Genomic DNA, 25853 nt, shown 5'->3' on the forward strand with positions numbered 1-25853 from the left:
ACATACTGGATGCTCGAAACAGCGAGAAATTTTATTTTTTTAATCTCATAATCCACAAAAAAATTTATCGTACCATAAAAACCAAAGATATAAAGAACTAGGTATGTAAAAAATAAAAATAAATTACTTGTCCTTTCATCTACAGATATAAAAATCTCTTAGAAATATTGAAAACTTTGGGGTATAGTCTCTTTTGAAGCAACGCCTCTTAAGGGGCATTTCGTCGTATTTTCATAGTAGCTTTTAATAGGTTATTCTAGGTTAAGTTAGGTCAGGTGATTTCCCCGCAGGGTTAGGCAATTGGCCCCGCAGGAGCTATAAATAGGTGAAAAGTTACTGTGAAAATACGACGATATGCACCTTAAGAGGCAATGTCACAAAAGGGACTATACCCGAAATTTAAAAGATACAAAAATAGCCAAAAACGTCCTGAAAAGCAGTCCGAAAAGCAGTCGACCCGAATTTTTAATAGTTAATTATACTCCATAATGATGGGAATGTTAACATTAAGTATTAGCCTTCTATCTTTAATTGCAGTTGAAAAAATCACATTTCCCCCTTAGCATTACGTACTGACAGCCATAGTGAATTATAGAGAAGCTAAAAAGTTATATCAACATATCCTACCCTCTTTAAATGGCACTTTAAAACTCTGCTAATTTTTGATTAAGTGGTGTTTCCAATGATTTATAAGGGCGGTGCGTGAAGCGCACCTAAAAATATTTACTCCCCCTTTGAACTAAAATCAATTAAAGACAACAAGAGTGGCGTATTTTATCAAGTTAGGAATATAGAGTGCAGTTAGTTTTAAGGGTTTTTAATGAAAATTGCCATAAAAAAACATGTCTTTTTGTAAGGGTATGTACACAAAAAAATGATAAACTTATCCTGAAAATAATATGACATCATATATAGTTATTTATTTAGACAGACATACAGTGTTGAGAAAAAGGCTTAGATAAATATCAACGCTGTTTCTTTTTTATATAAAATAACTTTTTGATTAAATATTTGTTGTTTACACATGTTTTTATAGGAATAAAAACAAAATATATAATATGATAAAAAGCAGAAACCATTTGGAAGGGCGCGAAGCGCAAATTTTTTTCTTCAAATATGCAGGGAGGGAGGGGTTTTTGGGCTATTTATTACACTAGTCCCCAATATTTCATATAAAATTTTCTTATTCGTTGGCTCAACAACTTTGGGGACTTTAATGGAATTTTGATTGGTTGGTTATTTAAGTCGAGTTTCCATATATTTCATCCACTAATTGTAATCTATATAAGGGGTAATTTTGTGTATCATCATTGGGGATTAGGTAATTTAAAAAAAAAAAAATTTTTGGTCGCGGTTCAAATACCTGTTCTATACATAAAAATAAGCAATACTATGAATTTTTTTGGTGGTAGAAGGAAAAATCAAGGTTTTTCGAAAATACGCGAAGAATGAATCTTTAAACTTGAACATTAAGGTTATCGGTTACCGGTCTTTAGGCTGTCCTAAGGGCACCGGTTTGTCATTTTAGACTATAAGTTCAAACAGTAACTGCCTTTCATTTGCCTTGCCATTTCTAAAAAGATATAGAACGCCTTTCTGGCCCATCTGTGGTCTGAGATCTGAAAAATTTGTCAAACCAAGGATCCCTTTGTACTCTAAAGTCATGTATCGAGAACTGAAAAACATCAAAGTTTCAACCTAGTTTTTAAGACAATAACTCTAAAATTGGCCACAGATGAGCTAGAAAAATGTTCTTTAGCATTTTAGTAATGGCATTGGATTCTACTAGGAGGTACCATTTGAACATATATTCTGAAACGACATGAAAGGCATTAAAGTCGAGAACTGAAAATATTTTAAGATTCTTGGATTTTGGTAATTATTGGGTTAGTATATTGGCCATAGAATCAGTTATAGGTGTCCAAATCACTTCCAAAGGTGTTTTTGTTGTCAGGGTAATATGCTGGGTCAGATATTTTACCTAAGACCACTAAAACTGACCCTCTAATGACTTGACTTGGCGATATGGTATGACCTCCCTGTAAGAGATAGAGTATGTCAGTTAGTATGTACTAAGACATTGATTTATCCATTAGTATCTGTATTCCTTTTTTAAAGATATTTCAATTTTAAAGCGTTTTACAGCAATTCTTTAAAAAAACCGAAAATGGCAAATTATTGCAAATTTTCATCAAACAAGGATGACAACAACCATAAAAGCGAAGCTCCAAACTGGTAGGACAAACGAACATGTGTGGTATTCGGCAACTCTGGGCCAGGCGGAAACCAAGATATTATAGTGATGCTACGCACCCAGCTAATCCTGTTATTCTACAATTGTAAAGCCACCTGCAAATATGTGAGATAACGGTATTGATTTCATCTCTCAGTTGTCCTGCAAGTGGAGGGAGGGGTGTGACCCCTCCCTCTCCCTTCTTAAGCACCGGAACCTTCCCCTTCAACCACCAAGTTATCAGCACCACCTCAGCCCTGAGGATAAAGGTTCTAAGCCTTCCTTCACCCGATAGATTCACCACCCACACAGACTGTTGTTGTCACAGTAATCATCAAACCTTCCCTTTTAGTACCCAGACCTACCACTCAACCCCTCTATTCTTATCTACCTATTGTGCTGTTCCCTGGGCTATCCTGCCTCCCCCGGACAGGGATAGCCATCTACCTAACCATTGCAACTATCTATGTTTTACTAATATGATTTACCTTTAACTATCTCTATTCCTAATCCATATGTATTTATATTATGTTGTACATCTTTAGTAAACCTTAGACCCTGAATAAAGGAACATCTGAATAGACTCTGTTTATTATTTAGTGATTGCTAGAGAAGCGTAGCTTCTCTATAATATAAGTGTCCACGTCTGTTCGCACTGCCGTAGTCATTAGAACTCGGGTGTCTGCCATTTAACCTAGGCGGATACCACACATGAACACTTATTGAGTGTCATAATTGAATAAGCAGAATACAAATGTATAAGTTGAAAAAATAGTACATTGTTGCAAAACTGTTTAAATACAGGATACTGTTTAAGGACATACTTAAATTTTTAGAACTTGATTATAGACATGTTTTACTTATATAATTGTACCTTGTTGTAATACAAATCAGTATTCCAAAAATCAGATGAAAAGGATATTTACATCATATAAAAATGGATATACGGACATTTTGGTAACATTTATGGAGTTGCTACGCTTCCAAAATCATACTTTACTGTTATATGAATCATTATGTCTAAATTAACTGTCTTGGAAAGACGGACAGTCGGACCGACCCTAATTTTTGCAAGACTTTTGCCCTTCTGGTGTAAGTTTGGTGAGAAATAGACTTTCAGCCCTTAAAGTTTTCTCTTTGTTATGATAATAGCTCTCTATAGACACATTAACAACAAAGATTGGTCTACTGTCTTTAGCTCTCCAGGCAGACCTGGCAAAGTCAAAACTTGGATTTTGAAGGCAAAGGTGAAATATTGACATTTTTTTGGTTACCCGTCTTCAGGGTACGAATTTTAGACTAGGCATCCTTTAATGTTATCTCCTACTCACAATATGACCTTTCTCAAACATCTTAAACACCATTCTAGCCCAACTCTACCGGCTGTGTCAGCAGGCAGGTTGAAAGATGGTCTTTTCGAGCTCCATGGTTTCAATCCTTCAATGGAGCCTTGGTAACACTTTTTTCAGATCTCAGCTCACAGAAGGGCCAGAAAGATGCTCTTTAGCTTTTTAGAAATGGCTAAGAAGAATGAATGGCTGTTGCCATTTGAACTTATAGTCTAAAATTACTTTAAGTTGCCTTTAGGGCAGCCCAAAGACGGGTAACCAAGAACCTCGATGTTTTAGATAATTCGCGTATTGGCAAAAAAAATGCAAAATCACCTTCTACCAATAAGAATGCTTCTAGAAAGCTAAAATTGCATATATAAGCTTATATTTATGCATAGAACAGGTATTTGTACCGCGACCTTTGATTTTCTTCATTTGGTTACATTATGAAATTACCTATTGGGGATGTACAAAATTTCTTTGGTAAAAAGTTTATATTATACAAAATAAAATACTTCCTATTGCCTGGTTTGTTATGTTCAGTGAAAAAAGATTATAAACTAATTTCTACACTAATTAGAAAATTTGGTAAGGTCAAATGAATAGTAACTGTCTGTTTTGCGCGAAGCGCCAAAATTTTTTTTTTGGAGTATTTCTTAATATTTTTTTTTTGGAAACTGGGATAGTTTTTTTTATTTTTGTAGGGTAGGGGGCAAAAGGGGCATTTTTGTTGACCAGGGGGGGGGCAAAATGGGGCATTTTTCAACATTTAGGGGGGGGGGCAGGGGGGGCGGTGGCTAGGGGGGGCAGGGGGGGGGGCGTTTTGGTCGCTAGGGGGGGGCGATTGCCCCAAATTCCCCCTTCGGTTCGCACGCCACTGGTGTCAAGCATCTAGTGTTTTTAAATTCTAAGAGACAGGGAATGAAAGAAAAAAGAGCCTAAAATTAAAAAGGAGAACGTTTAAAAGTAATCTTAAGCTACAGAAAAAAAGCCTTCAGTTTAAAAACAATTATTCATCGTTTTTGGTCAGTTTATAATATTGTAAAGTAGATAATAAACAATGTTTCAAAGGATGTATAAGAAAACTAGCGGATACTCCTCCAGCATCTAGGGGCTCTGTATTCGAAGAGGCAGGGAGAACAATACATTCAAAGCTATTCTGAAAATAAAATAGCCTAAAACCATCACAAGACCTATGTGAAGCTTACCTGAAATAGAAAACCTAATCGGTCCAGTAGCTATTGAGCTCTGAAGCTTCAGACAAAATAAACCTTACTGCTTTATATAAAAAGGATAATGTTACCTGTCCGGTACGGTGCATCAGTCATGGAGCATCACTGATAAACAGACAGACACACAGACAGATAGACAGATAGACAGATAGACAGACAGACAGTATGATAGATAATGTTACCTGTCCGGTACGGTGCATCAGTCATGGAGCATCACTGATAAAAAGACAGACAGACAGACAGACATACATACAGATAGACAGACAAACAGACAGACAGACAGACAGTATGATAGATAATATTACCTGTCCGGTACGGTGCATTAGTCATGTAGCATCACTGATAAACAGACAGACAGACAGATAGACAGATAGACAGACAGACAGACAGACAGATAGACAGACAGACAGTATGATAGATAATGTTACCTGTCTGGTACGGTCCATCAGTCATGAAGCATCACTGATAAACAGACAGACAGACAAACAGACAGACAGACAGACAGACAGACAGACAGATAGACAGATAGCATGATAGATAATGTTACCTGTCCGGTACGGTGCATCAGTCATGGAGCATCACTGATAAACAGACAGACAGACAGATAGACAGATAGACAGACAGTATGATAAGTATGATAGATAATGTTACTAGTCCGGTACGGTGCATCAGTCATGGAGCATCACTGATAAACAGACAGACAGACAGATAGACAGATAGACAGATAGAAAGATAGAAAGATAGACAGACAGACAGACAGATAGACAGATAGACAGATAGAAAGATAGACAGACAGACAGATATACAGACAGTATGATAGATAATGTTACCTGTCCGGTACGGTGCATCAGTCATGGAGCATCACTGATAAACAGACAGACAGACAGATAGACAGATAGAAAGATAGACAGACAGATAGACAGATAGACAGATAGAAAGATAGACAGACAGACAGATATACAGACAGTATGATAGATAATGTTACCTGTCCGGTACGGTGCATCAGTCATGGAGCATCACTGATAAACAGACAAATTAGTTTTTTATTATTCAAATTATAATATTCATATAAGTCAAATCAATATGACTGTACGTTTTTTCACATGGATAAGACAATGAGCGATAAGTTGATGTACATATCCAATGATGACACATTTTACCCCTTCTGTAGATTAAAATTAGTGCTTGAAACGTAAGGACACTTTTGAACCAACCAATTAAAAGTCCCCAAAGTTGCTAAACCATCGAATAAGACAACGTTATTTAAGGACTTTTGTGTAATAACAAGCCCATTGTTCCCTTTCTCACTCTCTGGGTCAAACATGTGATATAACTATTTAAATAAATAAAATATGTGAAAAGAGAAATGTTGTAATATGTATATACACAATTGGAAAATGTAATTACCTAACTTAGAAACACATTAAACCTATTCAATTCTTTCATTTATTGCTTTTGATGTGCCCCTCTTTATTGCCAATAGATGTATTAGAATAGATGTATAATAAAAAATCTACCTTGGGATGAAACTCATAGACCCCCTTTGTAGCAGACAAGAAATTGTGATGGGTAACAAAAAAAAGATCTAGGAAGGGCTTACCAGGTAAGAAGAGAACATTGGGCTGTTTATTGCTCTGGTACCCAAAGTTTTATATTAACGTTTTCACATTCGTTTGTTTCACAATTTTGGGACTTATATTGAATTTTGTTTAATTAGTTCATTAAGTTAATTTCCAAACGTTACAATAACTAATTGTGTAACAGAAAGTGTAATTTTGTGTATCATGATTGGGGATTTATATCCAACTATCAGCCATTGTCTTATCCATTTAGGTCCAGGGTTATGTAGTCAAATATACTCTATATCCATTACCTTTATTTTATTACCAACAGTCAAATTATATTTCCTGGACTTTTCTACTTACAGTACATCACAATGTTTAAATATTATGTATTTTGTTGAATTTTTAATGGAATGCAGATTTTTTTTCTTTTAAGCAAGAATGGATTACTTATTATCTGTTTTTTGTCCGTTTGTCTATTGAAATACAGATACTAGGTTGAAACCATTTTTATAAAAGCAAAATATAATCTATGATAAGAGTTTTGTTCCTCTAAAAAAGTTAATGTATGATTATATTATCCCCCCTCTTGGTAATGATATCATCATGGCCGATTTGATTTTTGTAATATATTATTCCTTTTTTGCAATCCTATCTTGATGAATTGGAATCAAACATACAAAACCATAATCAAAGATTATATTTCTGCTTTTATAAAAATTATTTAACACTCCTAACTGTAATATGTAACGAATGCAGTCAATGCTTTTCATAAATTACTTACAAAGAGGCTTTCTTCATTTTTATTGCAAGGTCTTAAACTTTTATCATCAAGATACAAAAAATAAAATTTAACTATCATTCATTTGTTTGTAAGTAAGTTGAAAATTTAAAGTTAATAGCAAATATAAAATATATTATAAATTTGTGAATTTTACACATAAATAACTTGGCCCATTTAGATAAAAATTTATTTTCAAAGGATTGACCAAGAAAAAGTGTTGTTTTTGTATATGGCTAGATTGATTTATAACGGTTAGACTTCATTTCCGCCATATTATCTACAACTCAAATTGTTATTACAGCGAAAATTGTATATGATTAATATGTCAAATTATCAAAAGGCCGGATATCATTTTTTTAATCAATGATTATATTGAAATGTCAAATAAAGCAAAATGTGTACTAACTATATATATTACGATATTAGGTAGGATCATTACATTTAGATAAAAGAATTTTTTTTTAAATCATTATCGCTTAAAACCTCCCAAAATGTTAATGACAAAGCTGCTTTAGATATTTTTTTAACGAGAAAGGGGATAATGGGCAGTTTATTACACTAGTCCCCAAAATGTTTTCTCATTCGTTGGCTCATCAACTTTGGGGACTTTAGATCGGTAATTTAATTAAGTTAAATGACCAAACGTTTCTACCAATCTACAGAATAGGCAATTTTGTGTTTCATCATTTGGAATGTACATCAATTTATCGGCCATGGTCTTACTCCTGTAGATCTCTGCTATTTTTTTCCTACTTAAGAAATACTATATCAGGCAAAAAAATACCACCTAACACTTTACACTATATAAATAAACTAAATTTTAGGTATAAATAAAATATTAAATACATTTTAATAAGAACCCTGCGAACTTGCAAAAAGTCATTAATGATGTTGTTTGTTACTTTACTGCTATAATTTGGATGTAATTTGGCGGGCCTATTTTTACACAAGTGTCGAGTGAATTATTGACACAGACATGCAAGCACAGGGATATAAAGGGATAAGACAACGGTTGATAAATTGGTGTACATCTCCAATGATGATACACAAAATTACCCCATATGTAGATTTAAATTATTGGTTGAAATGTTTGGACACTCAATTTAATAAATTAACCAATAAAATCAATGAAAAGTCCCCAAAGTTGTTTAGCCAAGAAATGAAAAACATTATTGTTAAACTTTGGGGACTATTGTAATAAACAGCCCAATGTCCCCTCCCTTCCTGACGCAAGCCATGAATTTTCAATCAATTGCGCTTTTGCAATTGAAAAAACATAGGTTTCTGGGGGTATTTAAACTGCAAAAGTTTAATATAGATTTATATTTCTGTATCAACAAAGAAAACTACTTTTTCATCATTTGACATGTATTAAACCTGCGCGGAAGTAATTGAACACTGTTAGCCAGGGAAAAAGGATGAACAAAAATAATAACATAATAGTTATTTATCGCATTATATTATAGACAGCTTTTCGCGGACATGAAAATAAAAATTATAAGATTAAAAGCAGTAACAAAACTAGTATTAATTTTATGATTGTTGTTTTAATATTCGTGGAAAATTGTCTAATAAACAGGTTGGTATTTCTACATTAAGGTAAACACATCTTGATATCTTATCTTTTTATCTTTATCTAACAATCATTATACTTTTCAAAAAAAAAGAACAAAATACTTCTAGAAATGCATAATTTTCAACTATTATCATAATATTTAAAAGAATGAATGAAAGGTTTTGATATTTTTTCCTACTTTTAAAATGGTAGAATAGAATCATGTAAGATATTGTGTTAATAAAAACAAATCAAGATAATGATTTAAAAAATATTATAAAATAAGTCAAATTTTCTGACCTAAGTATTAAAATTAAGATTTAGAGTTCTAGAGGAACTTTTTTCTGTTTACATCAGTTTAATTGAATGGGAGATTTGTTGGTGAATCATAGACTAAAATGTTCTATGCTATGTTGTGGTATAATAGTACCTACATGTTTTGCATAGAAACAAAGGGAACTCAATCTAATCAATGTTAAACTTTAACAAAGTAACTGTAAAATCTATGAATTTCATCAAATAAATCTTATTTAAGTAAGATTTGCTTAATCATAGTTTATTTTAAACTATCCTACTATATAAAAAAGAAAGGTTTTTTTGTAGGAAGCTCAAGATCTCAATAACTGCTGAACTACTGGGGTCCTCTATTTTAAGTAAGCTGAACATAGGTCCAATGATGGCTTTAGGTTATTTTATTTTCAGATGTAAGTCTTTGGATCGTTTTAAGCTACTTTTTAAGAGTTTAGATACTAGTGGTGTAAGTTTGAATACTAAACTAAAAGAAAAGTACAAGTACAAGTACTGTGAATCCAGCTATAGTCTCTACTGTTTATTATTCTATTAAGTAAGTAAGCATTACTTAAACACAGCCAATTCTACTGTTCACTATTCTATGAAGTAAGTAAGCATTACTTAAACACAGCCAATTCTACTGTTTACTATTCTATGAAGTAAGTAAGCATTACTTAAACACAGCCAATTCTACTGTTCACTATTCTATGAAGTAAGTAAGCATTACTTAAACACAGCCAATTCTACTGTTTACTATTCTATGAAGTAAGTAAGCATTACTTAAACACAGCCAATTCTACTGTTCACTATTCTATGAAGTAAGTAAGCATTACTTAAACACAGCCAATTCTACTGTTCATTATTCTATGAAGTAAGTAAGCATTACTTAAACACAGCCAATTCTACTGTTCATTATTCTATGAAGTAAGTAAGCATTACTTAAACACAGCCAATTCTACTGTTCACTATTCTATGAAGTAAGTAAGCATTACTTAAACACAGCCAATTCTACTGTTTACTATTCTATGAAGTAAGTAAGCATTACTTAAACACAGCCAATTCTACTGTTCACTATTCTATGAAGTAAGTAAGCATTACTTAAACACAGCCAATTCTACTGTTCACTATTCTATGAAGTAAGTAAGCATTACTTAAACACAGCCAATTCTACTGTTTACTATTCTATGAAGTAAGTAAGCATTACTTAAACACAGCCAATTCTACTGTTTATTATTTTATGAAGTAAGTAAGCATTACTTAAACACAGCCAATTCTACTGTTCAATATTCTATGAAGTAAGTAAGCATTACTTAAACACAGCCAATTCTACTGTTCACTATTCTATGAAGTAAGTAAGCATTACTTAAACACAGCCAATTCTACTGTTCACTATTCTATGAAGTAAGTAAGCATTACTTAAACACAGCCAATTCTACTGTTTACTATTCTATGAAGTAAGTAAGCATTACTTAAACACAGCCAATTCTACTGTTCACTATTCTATGAAGTAAGTAAGCATTACTTAAACACAGCCAATTCTACTGTTCATTATTCTATGAAGTAAGTAAGCATTACTTAAACACAGCCAATTCTACTGTTCACAATTCTATGAAGTAAGTAAGCATTACTTAAACACAGCCAATTCTACTGTTCACTATTCTATGAAGTAAGTAAGCATTACTTAAACACAGCCAATTCTACTGTTTACTATTCTATGAAGTAAGTAAGCATTACTTAAACACAGCCAATTCTACTGTTCACTATTCTATGAAGTAAGTAAGCATTACTTAAACACAGCCAATTCTACTGTTCAATATTCTATGAAGTAAGTAAGCATTACTTAAACACAGCCAATTGCATCTAATGGAGTTATACAACCATCTAAACTTCACAGGTTCTCTTACAAAACATCAAATTTAAAAATAAAAAAGAATTTTGGGTCATGTAAAGAAAATGAAGTTGCGGGTTTCGTCGTATTTTCACAGTAGCTTTTGAAAGGTTATTTTAGGTTAGGTTAGGTTAAGTTAGGTTAGGTGATTACCCTCAGGGGGACAGGGGCTAGAAATAGGAGAAAAGCTATTGTGAAAATATGACGAAACCCGCAATTTCGTTTCCTTCACATGATCCGAGGTTTTTAATAATTAGGAGCAGTTGAAAGATATTCTTATTATTAAACTTATTAAAAAGGTGAAACTTGTATGGCAATTATAAAGGCTCCATATTTCAGAAGCATCAATATTGCATCACAATGGAATCCATGATAATGTAGAAATACTATGGGAGCTTAAAGCTGCATAGAATGCTCTGATATTGTCAGGAATGCATCAGATTTCAAGGTATAGCAAATATACACAGATAAAAATATTTCTTTTTAGAAAATCTTAAGAAAAAAATATATATATTACCAGACCATTTTAATTATTATGTAGTTTCAAAATTGATTTCCTTAAAAAAGAAAAAATATATGTACCTTTTTTTTGAGGGGGGGGGAGTTAACCTAAACCCTCCTCTAGGGTGAAACCTTTGATCAGTGTTATATCTTTAACTTTACTGTTCCTAATATCTGAGGATACAAAAAGCCTAGTGCATTTTAGTTGAACAATAGATTCCTTTTTGAAAATGATTGTTAAAAAAATTTCTTCAAATAACTACATAAGTTGTTTTCCTTCATCAATATGTGGATCATAATTTCTATGACAAAATGAAATAATGATACATTTATCTGTCTTTTGTTCTCATATTAAATCTCAACTGCGGAAAAGCTAACATGAATTACATACTAAAACAGAAAAATTGAATAGTGTTTTTGATTCAGATAATTATCATGTTTCATATTTCCTGTGAAGTTTATGATCTTAATGTTAAATTATTGTTTTTCATACATAAACTCCATATGATAACGTCATAACTTCATCATTTACAATTCTCTCCAGGAATCTAATGGATAGGTCACTGAATAATATTTTAATTTACCTCCCGCCCCTCCCCACATTTTATCATAAAATAAATTGAAGTTATTTGAATATGTTTTTTCATATGATGATTTAGTAACTTTATTTTACAAAAATAAATATTACTGTATAAGTATTTTTAGTTGTACTTTTGTTCTATTATAGTACTTGACAATAATAATATTAGTGTATCATTGCTTATGTTTATTTTATTTTTTTATTTACATTACATTTATTCTTAGAACTTTCTACTTTTTACTGTACTATAATAATTTTTAACTATAGATCCTTTTATATCTGAAAATGTTACAACGTATTTCATTTTTCAATTTCTCAATAAACTTCACAATTCTTACTTTAAAAATTACATTTTACTTATATATTTCCCATATGCAATATACTTTAACATTTTCAATTCTAATTCAAATATGTAAAGATTCTCTATAATCCATATGTAGGTGTAGAGAAAACATACATTGGCAATTGATCAACTCGTTATCATAAGATAAAGGAATCAAAAGGTTGTTTGTTGTCTTTATGTTAAACATCCACTTATATTTCTAAATAAGTTTCTAATATGGCTTTATTTATAGAAAGCCTACTAGTATTGTTATTAAAATATTTTTTTCCTTAAATGAAGAATGAAGATACCTTCATGAACAAGCTGATAATCTAAATAAAATTAACTTTTCGGATAAATAATTTTCAAACTATCTAATATTTATCTAAAGATACTATATTTCAAACCATTTCCATACAATCTGCTTGACAAAGATATGAAAAATGTGTGCACATTGAATTGAAATGTAAAGGCTCATTTTGGTATATAGCAGATAGCCAGAGCATTGAGAAGAAGAAAAATGATTTCTTCTTTTGTTCACTCAACATATTTCTAGATTTATATTTGACCTGGACCTTGGGTATTTATTTCACAAATCTCAACTTTACATTTTCATTTTTCACATATGTGATTTATTTTTTTATGCTCAAAAGTTATTTTTACATTTAGTTTTAATATGAAATAAGATTAATGGAAGTTGATACAGAAATGTACCTTTTATGACTTTTGCCTTTTAATAGTTAAAACAGTTTTTTTGGAAGTATTTTTTACTAAATGATGATTTTTGAAAAAAAGATTACTTCAACAGTAAATCTTTTATTTGTGTTTCTAAAAATTACTCCTGTATTATAAACCCTTAAGATAAATTTACCATCCAAGGTATATAAGTACCTTGTGAAGAAGCAGCTTATAGTGCTTGGAAAAAAATGACGTCATAGAATACAAATGACCAATAATAGGCCAGTGTACATTTTACTATAGGTCAATTAAAATGCATACTGGCCCATCATTAGTAATTTTTTAACCTCATTTTTTATAGGCACTATAAGCTGCTTCCCTTGTGAATAACCAATTTAGTGAGAGACACTAAAAAAGACTTCAGCTTTTTTTTTTATGTAAATAACTTTCATAAATGTTTTTTTTACAAATACATAAAAACTTAAATCTAACTATATTATTACTAATTTGTTTGTTCTGATAAATAGAAAGGAAATAAAAAGTGATATTATTAGTGACTAGACAATACTAATTTAACCTTAATAATTATACAAACTATTTATTTACTAAGCACATACAGTGTGTCCAAAAAAACTGTGTAGATTTAAAAAAACTGTGTAGATTTAAAAAAACTGTGTAGATTTTAAAATTACCCAATTTACAGAGAGCCCAACTAATAATATTCAAAATTACGAAGAAAAGAAATTAAATATTTCAGTATTTAAGCACTTTTTTACACTTTAGAGAGAAATTTTCTGTTTTATTATTTGAGAATAAAGCATAAATAATAAATAGCGAAAGAGTATATTTCTTATTTAGCTTACTTCAATTAGGATTGGTTACCTAGCCAAAACCTTTTTTGAACATACTGTATTTTATAGCTATAAATCTTTAAGACTAGCCTAAAATATTAGTTATAAATTAAACAAGGTATGCATTTTAAATTATGATATCATTAAAATATGTTCTTTAAATTTACCATATCTATAATGTTAAAAGTGAAGCTATTAAAGTTGGTCCGTCCGTACGTAGCTTTTTCCGTTAATTTAGACATGTTAGAATTGTCCTATTGATTTCATTGTATAATGATTCCTGTAGTAGATAGGTACGATTTAAAGAGCGTAGCAACTCTATAATCGTTACTAGAATGTCCGAACGTTCATGTGTTGATTTTGAATTTTTTAATAACATTTTTTATGTGATAAAATGATCCGATTGATCTGATTTTTGGTGTACTGATTCCTATTACAATAAAGTGCAATGTTATAAGCGAAGCATCTCTATAATCAATTCCTAAAATGTCAGTATGTCCATAACAAATATTCTGTATTTAAGAAGTTTTGCAACAAATTTACGTATAATTTTGTCAAAACTTATATATTTATATTTTGTATATTCAGTTCTGACACTCTACAGGAGTTAATATTTGTCTGTCATACCGTTTTAGAGCTTTGCTTTTATGGATGTTGTCATCCTTGTATAATTTACAAATAAATATTTTAAATATCAAGTAAAAATGTTAGATTTTCATATTGAAAAGATTTGAAAAATATCATAAAATGTCAGGATACTATAATAAAAAGGCCATGAATGATATGCGGCATTAGCTTGTAGTGTAATACGGCAGGGAGGGAGGGGACATTGGGCTGTTTATTGCATCCAAAATCTTATAATAACGTTTTCTTATTTGTTGGATTAACAAAATTGGAGGCTTTTACTAAATTTAGATTGCCTGGTTCATTTTGTTAAGTGTCCAAACGTTTCTAACACTATTTGTAATCTACAGAATGAAAAATTTTGTGTATTTTCATTGGGAGTAACATCAATTAATCGGCTAATGTCTTACCCTTTAGATCCCTGGTAATACAGTGGTGAATAGTTGCATAATTTGAATTCAGTAAAAGAAGATTTTAAAAAATGCTTAGCATAGTAATGACGTTTAGATAAAGGTTTTGTAATCAATGTATGTAGTAATCTTAAAACAGCCAACAAAATGTAAAAAACTTACACATAAAAAGTCAATATGCAATCAAAAATTGAAGAATAAAGAACAATTCAATTAATAAATCAATAATAACCATATAGGAGACTGATATTGATGTAGCCTAATGTAAAATTACTTACTTTTAGTCATCTACTTCTTAAGGGTTTTATTCTATTTTAAAACTAATTGTCCTTGCCTATAACCAGTTGAGTGACCCCCAGCCTCTTACACATCAACTAATCATCACTAGTAGTACACAGCACACAACTTCATTACGCTCAGTTAGATGGTGCTTGTCCTTGTATTTGCAACAGCTGTTGATATCGGGTAGGCAGATGTAAGTAGCTTTAACCACATCTAAGGCATACAGCAATTCTAAAACAAAAAAAATGAATTGTTAACCTTTTTTTAAAGCGAAGCTTTTCTATAATTAGGACCAGTCCGTCCGTAAACGATAGCTCTTTTCGTTAATTTAAGCATATTAGAAAAATAATAAAAAAAGAAAGTATATTCTTTTACTGTATCCTATATTTACGCAAATTTTTAATAATTTTCGTTTAGGCTTAGATATTAATGTTTTGCTTATTGAGTTCTGACACTTTAAAAGAGTTATTGTTCGTTTGTCTTTTATTCTGATTTTAGAACTTAGCTTTTATGGATGTGGTCATCCTTGTTTGAGGGGGGAGGGGGAAAGCAGTTTTTGAGATCTTATGCTACATCTGAGTGGACAAACATACAGACAGACTTCTTTTTACTATGTATTACAGAAATAAAATGACATAAAAACATAAACTTATGTCAAAATAAGCAGTATTTAAAAAACAGAATGATGTTTTGATCTTTACACATATCCAAATTTAAGACATCTGCCGAACTAAAAAAAAGGCACATTTTCGGAAAGTAAACCAACCTTATAGAAAATACTTATGTAAAAAAAAACTATTTTTTCTAGGGCAAATATGCTTGAATATTTTACCAAACTTGGAGTAATACAAACTTTTTTTCTTCTCGGCGACCAAAGAAAAACTTTTATTACACATTTAAGTCTTTTTATTATTGTTTTTAAGAAAAAAGTTTGTCTAAGTTTTTGTAAAGTTGTAAGTATGAAGAAAAGTGGACAATGCGAATAAAAAATGTTTGTTTGTTCTTTTTTGCATTTGTATATAAAGTACACTTCATACATTTATTAACTTTGATTACTTTTATTGGTTTTAGTAAATTTCAATAGATGTAGAATATACGCGGATATTATGACAGCAACAAGGGGAGAAAATAGCTAAATAGTGACAAAAACCATAGAAGATAGAATTTAAGGTATGAAAATGATTAATGGATCTAAAGGAATAGGACAATGACCCATAAATAATACATCCCCAAAATGATACACAAAATTATCCTTTTTTATATTACAATTAGTGGTTGAAACGTTTGAACAAACCAAACAAAATTTATTGTTAGTTACCAAAGCTTTCAAGCCAAACAAATAAAAAAACGTCCTTATAAAACTTTTGGGACTAGTGTAATAAACAGTCCAAATGTCCCCTCCCTCCCTAATTAATTACAGACAACACAGACATAATGAGAGAAACTAAGCTTCATAGAACACAATTTTAAATTCCATCTTAGTATACCTGGAAATTTAGCAGCCTGCTTCAATTTGTTTGCAGACCTCAAGTGCTCACTCACACGAGCAGATAATGCGCGCATAAACTCTCTCACTAAAATGAATGGATAATTTATATGGGTGAGGATACAGAAACCCAGGCTACAGATAACCAGCAATAAACTTTATAATAATATTTCAGAATTCCTTTAAATAATTAGATATTTGAAATAGGAAGAATCTTATTATGTTAGTTAAACCTATTTACTAAGATAGCTACACTTATGATGTGACAACTCACACAAGCAGATAATTCTCGCATAAACTATCTCACTAAAATAATTGGATAGATAGTATAGGTAGAAACCCAGGCTACAGATAACCAGCAATAAACTTTATAATAATATTTCAGAATCTCCATAAATAATTAGATATTTGAAATAGGAAGAATCTTATTATGTTAGTTAAACCTATCTACTAGATATCTACACTTATGATGTGACAACTCACACAAGCAGATAATTCGCGCATAAACTATCTCACTAAAATAATTGGATAGATAGTATAGGTAGAATCTTATCATTGTTATGTAAACCTATTTACTTAGATAGATACACTTATGATGCGAACACTCACACACGCAGATACTGTGCGCATAAACTCTCTCACTGAAATGAATGGATAAGTTATATGGGTGAGGATACAGAAACCCCAGCTACAGATAACCAGCAATTAATTTCATCATTATATTTCAGAATCTCCAAAAATAAATAAATATTTAAAATAGGAAGAATCCTATTATTGTTAAGTAAACCTATCTTTTAAGATAGTTAAACCTATGATATGAACACTTACATAAGCAGATAATGTGAGCATAACTATCTCACTATGATTAATGGATAGTTAATATAGGTAGAAACTTATGATTGTTAGGTAAACCTATCTACTAAGATAAATATAATTAGATGTGAACACTTATAGAAGCAGATAATGCAAGAATAAATCTTCTCACCAAAATAAATATATAGATAATTGTACAATTGCATAGTTAGATGGTATATTATTATACCTAGTTTGATAAATTATTGATAGCAATTTAAATGGATTTTTATATTAGTAAATTCTGCTTCTAACTTAGGTTAAAACAGATAGATATTCCTAACTTTTTATTATTTCTTTTTTCTAATCCTTATGAGGTATTACCGCATGTAATTAAGTTATTTAGAAACTTTGGGAACCTATAAACAATAAACATCCCAATATCCCCTCCCTCCCTCATTAAAACAACACAAACTGAGCTTTCAATGTTTGCTTTAAGATAGAATTCAAATCTTAAACAACTTAAAACAGCAATCTAACCCATATTCATGTCTATTTTTTTGTTGCACAAAAAGGGTGAAAAATTTAGCCTTACATGTGGGCTAATAATCTAAAAAAGTATATATATGAGTGTTTTTTTGGCGTATTATCCTTAAAGTTGTGTGTAACTGTGTAGTCAAATGCACTTATTAATTCAAACTGTTCTTAATTATGACCATTTCATATATATATATACATTTGGTCATAGTTAGTAACAGTTTGACTTTATAAGCGCATTTGACTAAACACAGTGCTACGGAAATACACTGTAATTGGTCTCCTTCATTGCTCAATTATAGAATGTTGGTTTCCTTATCCGTATGTCGTGGGTTCGAGGCTCTCCGAGAGGGGCAGGGATTTTGTTGTTGATCAAAATTGGGTGTTTCTGTGTATTAAAAGTTGTCGCAAATATAGGTATTACATAATAAAACTTACCTATATAAGGCAGACAGACAGACATACAGACACAATTATTAATTAATAACTCTCTTCTACATTATATTCATTTCATTCTGAAAAAAAAGATTATGTGATATAATTATCCTATTCTTCCTTTTTTGAATACTGATTTCTATTACAACAAGGTACAATGTTACAGGCGAAACATCTCTACATAAGTCCATAAAATGTAAGTATGTCCTTATACAGATTCCTCCATTTAAGCATGTTTTAAACAAATTTACTTACAATTTTGTTTAGATTATAAACATTTATATTCTGCTTATTCATCAGTTCTGACATTCTCCAAGTGTTAATGTTCGTTTGTCCTACCGTTTCGGATTCTTTAAACCTTGTCAATGTCTATATATGTTATATTTAAAAATAAGAATATCAATACGTAGAAATTAGTAGATTTTTTACAAATAATTTAAAGGATTTTTTAATGAGCTATTTCAGTATTTAAAATTTTGTATATATGTGTCGACCTAAATCGTTTTTTTGAAATTTTTAGGAGCTACATAAGATTGATTGCTATTCTGAAAAACTCTATGTATCCTTTGCTTGAGGTTATCCTGTCAAAAACTATACCTAACCCAGCCTAACTTTAGATATAAGATACTATGATTTACCAGTAACTAAAGTTTAACAACTCGTTATAAACTCTTGTAGGTGTAAGTTAAGTAAATATTTTCCAATATTGCTTCAAAACCGATTAATAACCACTGGATTAGAACCGGTTCTGAGACATAAAGAAAGATCATGTATAGTATCATATTACATACAATTTTCCATAATATTAAAATAAAATCGTAAAATTGATATCAGTTTTATTAGCCTGTGCTTTAAATCTTATAATTTTTCATTTTTATATCCGCGGCAATATGCCTATAATACGATGCGATGAATAACTATTACGAGTTAGGAACACTAAGCTTTACTTATCATATGTTGCCTTATAAGTACATAATTTTTCGGTAAGATTATAGAAAATAAAAACTATAAAAAAGTATTTTATAATAAGGTTATAACATTAATCAGCTAAAATTTGAAGTAAACCGCTTGTTAATGTAATTTTGTATTAATCTAATAGATAATAATATAATAACCGATATTGGAAATATACCATGGGCTGCTGGCACAACATATCAGGGATCTAAAGGGATAAGACATTGGCCGAAAAATTAATGTATGTCAAGTCCTCAATCATTATACACAAAATTAACCCTTCTGTAGATTACAATTAGTTGTTGAAACGGTCGAATACTCAACTTAGTAAACCAACAAATCAAAATTAACTAAAGGTACCCAAAGTTGTTGAACCAACGAATAATAAAACGTTAATATAAGACTTTGGGGACTATTGCAATAAACAGAACATTGTCCCCTCCCTTCCGAAATGTATAGTGTATACTTTAATAAACTTTATAGTTATTATTATATCAACAATTAACATTACACTATATAATAACGAATCTTTGCTTGAAAAAAGTTCAGCTAACAATAAACAAATGAAAGTAATTGCCATATTTAATAGGTTAAGCTGAAAATCTATTTTGTAAATAGCTATACTTTTATACTTTTAAAAGTTAAAATATAGGATCATGGTAAGAGAACGAAGTAGCAGGTTTCGTCGTATTTTCACATTATTTATAATAGATTATTTTAGGTTAGGTAAGGTTATGTAAATGTTAATGATTATCCCGCAAAGTTAAAGCCACCCCCACCCCTAACAGGGGCTAGAATACTTTGTTTTCTTTGACAAAGCCCAAATTGTGTTAAAATTGTGTCAAAAAAGATCCACGTGACGTAATAAATTGAGGGAGATGAAAGGAGAAGTGGGAATGAAAAAAGAGATGGATAATCCCTTATTTTTATTACGTCACATGGATGATTTTTGACACAATTTTAACACAATTTGGGCTTTTTCGTTTTCTTTCCATGATCCAAAAACTATTATCTAAAATATGGATTTCACATGCTTAAATTTAAATTAGATTATTCAGCTATATGTGTTTAATGTAATTAGTTAAAATTTGAATTATGTCCACTTTAAATTTTGTGTAGTATTAAATATCCAACCAGGGCCAGCAGGGAAGAGGGGACCATGGACTGTTTATTACACTAGTCCCTAAAGTTTTATATAATCTTTTCTTATTCGTTGGCTTAACATTTTTGGCGACTTTTGCTGAATTATGATTGGTTGGGTTATTAAGTTAAGTGTCCAGGCGTTTTTCAACCACTAATGTTAAACTACAGAAGGGATAATTTTGTGTTTCATTATTAATGATATACATCAATTAATCGGCCATTGTCTTATCCCTTTAGATCCCTGGAGCCAGGCTTAATTTATTTTGTCCATCTATAGATGTATCTACAGTGGGAACTATGAGTTTACTCCTGTCAACTAAAGCCAATAATTTAAGAAAAAGTTCAGCAGAAATATAACAGGAATAGGGTAAGGTTTTTAATGGAATTTCTCCTAAAAAAGTTATTCATCGCATAGTATTATAAACAGCTTTCTGCAGATATAAAAATGTACAATTATAAGATTAAAACCAATTTTCTAGCCCCGAGATGCTGAGTGCAGGGGCTTAAAAAACTGGTTTCAATCTTATGATCTTTTTATAGTAGTAGAAAACAGGGTATACTATGATGCTATACATACTTTTTCACAAAAAATAAGAGTTAAGTCACTTAAGTATATTACATTTTTTCACATTACATACTAAATATGTACTATGTAACAACTCAAGCCCCAATATTTAATTAATTTTCATAATGAATAGAGTGTTAAATTTCAGGGAGGGAGGGGACAGAAAATAATCTACTTACCTTCGTCTACAAATACTTGTAATCAACCCAAGGCATGATTTCCAAATAGGAAGGGGACATTGATTACTCTAGTCCCCAAAAGTTTAAAATGAAGTTTTCTTATTCTTTGGCTTAACAACCTTGGGGACTTTTACAAAATTTTGATTTTGTTGGTTCATTAAGTTGAGTGTCTACACGTTATTTTTGTGTGGTATAACTGAGGCTGTAAACCAATTTATCGGCGATTGTCTTATCCCCTTAGATCCCTGCATAATTTCACAATTAAAAAGTATATATTAATTTAAAGTCCATTGTCCTATTCCTTTTTCCCTGGTAAAATTTACATAGGTTATGTAAATAAGGTTAAGCTTTTAATCCTTTTATATTTATGGTAAAACAAGAGTAAATCAAAAAGATAATATTTTGATATTTTAAATCAAGCTTAAAAGCTTACTAGCTATTTAAACTTTAAACAAGGACAATAATACCTATATGGTAGCGCAGCAATAAAACTTCGTATAAAAACAATAGTAAACTGTAATTAGGGAATAATATAGATATAATTATGACATATTAGATAAATCTAAGTTTTAAATTATATGATAGATAGATTCTTCAAATTAATTGAACCATTTTACAAAATTGTTTTTGAATTTCTGAGCTAAATAGTGTTCATAGCAATATAAATATAAAATACATCTACTTCTATTTTCTATCATAATATATAAAGTAGTTTTTTTGTCTGTTGCCTAAGATTTCGATTAACCGATTGAGTTATACATTTTAAGGAAGCTTATTTTAGGTATCTGGATGATATTAGGCTATTTAATTTTATCTCATAGTTTGGTTTTAGGATTTTTTTGTTTTTCTATGTTTCCTTACACCCTCGAATACAGAGCTCCTAGATGCTAGGAGCACAGCCACTAATTTTATCAAATCTATAATATAAAAATGTAAATGTATAAATGTAAATTGCAGTATTAGTTAAATATTTTAATTTAGAACAATACTGTTGTTCCCATTCATTAATTTAGTTTGAGTGAAAAATTGTAGCAGTGAAATATTGGTAGCAGAGAACCAAAGTTGGTTGCAAAACTAATTTAGAACAAAATTTCCATATTTTATATGAACTAGTTTTCTTACCAGATTACAGTTAGATAATTCTAGGTATTTTGGTTTGCAAATTTTTAATAAAATTTCATATGGCAAAGCTTCTCAACAACTTGTTAAAACTGTTTCTATTTGCTTTAATGGATTTTAAGAGCCTTTTGGAAGCCAAGGATCTCTAAAATGGGTTAAATTATTCTGGGAAACTTGGTGTATTTCTTTATTTTGATGTAGATTAGTTATCTCTCTTAAGTATGTCCTATTATATGAAGCAGTGAGCTGACCACTGAACCAATATGGTTCTCCTATATTTGAATACGTTTGTCCTAAACTGGTATTTTCAGCTTATGCAACGGCCAACCCAGGTCATGAAAGTACCAAACTATGCATAAAAATATGTTAATATGTGTAATGATTTTATTACTATTATTTTGTATGCTTATGTTGAAATACATATCTATCTATCTATCTATTCAGTGAAGCCTTTTATAGGTGCAGGGAAATTTATAACTATCTTGGGGGAGGGTATCTCCAACCTCCCAATATGAATCGCCCCTAGATAAAACTTTCCCCAAACCCCCAAAAAACTTAATTTTAAAAACTTGGGTGAGGTTGTTCGACTATCCCTCCACCTTTAGTGCTTCTAAAGGCTTCTAGGGGCGTAGCCGCTAGTTCCCCTAAAAGCAAATACCACAGATATTCATTTGAAATCTCTCTGATTTTCAGGTTTAAGGTTATGTGAGGATGCAATTTTCAGGGGAAAATGTTAATGGATTATGCAATAGTTGGGTTAAAATGGTTGATGTAACAAAATTAAATGCATATCTATTTTACATTAACACCATATGTGTAATATCAGGGATCTTAAGGGATAAGTCAATAGTCGAAAAATTGATGTACATCTCCAATGATTATTCACAAAATTATTCCTTATGTATATTACAATTAGGGGTTTAAATGCTTATATACTATACTTAATCAACCAACCAATCAAAATTTATTGGAAGTCCCCAAAGCTGTTGAGCTAAGGAATAAGAAAACATTATTTTAAAAATTTGGGAACTACTGTGATAAACAGCCCAATTTCCCCTCCCTCCCTGAATATATATATACATATACACATGTACAGTTGCTAATCAGAATCTAAACCTTATATAAAATCTAATTAAAGCAACATGAAAGATATTAAATTGAACAAATTGGCTTTCTGTTCATTTACAACCAGCATTAATTATTTACAACCACTATTACATCAATTTCTTGAATTGCTAATAAAATATTCCAAGGAAAATAGAAAGATAAATAGAACTTTCAACACAAGTTGTGCAAAATTTAAGATATTTTGTTTAAGTTTTGTGCTTGTAAACTGAAATTGAACTTGTCCCAATTCAGGCATGACAGGTACACTGCTATCAGAGCTGGATCTTTAAAACACAGCAATTCTACTACCGATGCCTCTTGTGAGCCAATTTTTAAAGCAGCTAACTTAATAGCAATCTTTAAACTAAAATGACAACCACCGGCCTAGTGGCAGTTGGCATGTTCAAATGCCAGTGATCCTGTGTGTGTTTTCAAATTGTTTCCCTGCACACCACTGTTATTTTGGTTTAAAGATCCATGTTTTATTGGCATCACTAGCAGTGGCAGTGTCATCAGCTGTGGCAGTGTGCAGAGCTGAATCTTAAAATTATCTAGTGCTGTCCACTGCAACTGCCGATGCCAGTGCTGCCAATAAAACACGGATATTTAAATCTAAATGACAGTGGTAAGCCGCTAAACACTCTGGAAACACCTACCAACTCAGTGGCAGTTGTCATATTTAGATGCCAGTGAGACAGTGGGTGTTTCCAAAGTGTTTCCCAACTCACCACTGCCATTTTGGTTTAAAGATCCATGTTTTAGAGGCAGCACTTACAGTGGCAGTGGCAGTGTGCAGCTGAATCTTTAAATCATTTTGTGCTGCCCACTGCAACTGCCAACCCCGCTGTGCCAGTGTTGCCAATAAAACATGGATCTTTGATTCAAAATGACAGTACCAAGCTGGGAAACACTCTAGAAACACCTACTGGCTCAATGGTAGTAGTAATTTAGTAATGCCATTGAGCCAGTGGGTGTTTCTACAGTGTTTCCAAGCTCACCACTGCCATTTTGATTTAAAGATCGCTGTTAGGTGAGCCATCTTCAAATTTGGCTCAATAGAGACATTAGTAATTTAAAGATCCAGCTCAGGTCTCATCACAAGGTGGTGCACAATTTGACACATTTCCTATGGCGCAACTATTATAGTCTTGACAACTGTTGGCGCAACCTTTATCAAGTTTTTACTTTCATTCCAACGTTTTGGGGTATTAGTCAGAATTATAGATTTTCTATGTCATTAGATTGCACTTGGTACTTTATTTCTATTTGCTGTAAAATATAAAAAGACCATATATCTTTAATCATACAACCAGAAGAATGTTTTGATCTGTAAAAAATGATCTAGGCAAATCATTGAAGGTCATACAAAAAATATGTGGTTTATGTTTAAAAAAAGAAAAGTATTTACTATGAATATTTTATAAAAATTAGAATGAAAACTTAAATCTTGCAATTTATCTATAGAATGCCCTGAGCTGTGAGTTTAGAATCAAAAATAAAAGTGATCCAAACCTGCACAAACAAAAATATTGGACTTTTACTTTTTTACTTTCTTGCAATGGAAGAAAAATATTGCAATATTTGCATTTGAATCATATAAAAACAGAATTGCTTGTTATTTTTTTTTAGGCCATTAAGTATGATCTTTTTGAATGGGACAACTTTACATCTTGAAAATGACATACAAATTTGTTACTTGAGTATCGAGTGTCTTTCAGAACAATTTGAATACACAAAAAAATCATTATTTAAAATATAAGGTTATGGGTAAATATTCAATCAAAGGAACAATTTCCCTTTTAATCAAATAGTAACTTTCATAATTAGTATGATTAAACCTTAATGAAGACCTAATTACCCTTTATTTGCTAAAATGTAATCATTATACCCAAATATGAAAGGTATACAAAAGTCAATTGGTTTACATTAACACAACTTTATGATATATTCCTATATTGGCTATTACTCCTCACAAATTAGGTTAACAATGGAATATATGTCTTTGAACATATTTAGACTAGGATATAGACATATTTCTATTTACATTGCCCAGCCATAGTAAATGTAATATGGGTTTTAGTAGAATATATGTGTTTGATATACAGTGTGATCTAAAAAAAATACATTTTCTGAGAAAGAAAACAGTTGGAAAATTGAAAAAATATTCCATATAAAAGTTACGATACTTTTTTGTGATGGTATTTATTTTGGTAAAGTTAGTTAAAGTACCTTACATATAAACTTATGCTTAGTTTTAAATCATTTTTTTAGTTTATCTGAAAAAATTGTAAAGCATAAATTTTTTTAATCTCCCTGTTCATATATCTTTATTATATAGTGTTATATTACACAAATATATATTATGTTTAGTTGGAGAAAATGTATCTATTCAAGAATATATTGTGTGTGTGT

At 30.9% G+C, this 25853-nt stretch overlaps 1 protein-coding gene across 1 annotated transcript in view; it reads right to left on the reverse strand.

Annotated features, from left to right (window-relative positions):
- The window catches only part of LOC145321685 (uncharacterized), a 29852-nt gene extending 11395 nt beyond the window's left edge, over window positions 1-18457 (reverse strand). The window contains exons 1-4 of the mRNA XM_080163206.1: window positions 18378-18457; window positions 16612-16698; window positions 15177-15355; window positions 4868-4901 (exon numbers count right to left, since the gene is read on the reverse strand). Coding sequence (XP_080019332.1) covers window positions 4868-4885 — 18 coding nt within the window. The 5' untranslated portion in view covers window positions 4886-4901; window positions 15177-15355; window positions 16612-16698; window positions 18378-18457. The remainder of the gene's footprint in view (window positions 1-4867; window positions 4902-15176; window positions 15356-16611; window positions 16699-18377) is intronic.
- Window positions 18458-25853: the final 7396 nt, after the last annotated feature.

The sequence above is a fragment of the Acartia tonsa genome, chromosome 6 (assembly GCF_053477335.1).
Source record: "Acartia tonsa isolate MP-2025a chromosome 6, ASM5347733v1, whole genome shotgun sequence".
Taxonomy (NCBI): domain Eukaryota; kingdom Metazoa; phylum Arthropoda; class Copepoda; order Calanoida; family Acartiidae; genus Acartia; species Acartia tonsa.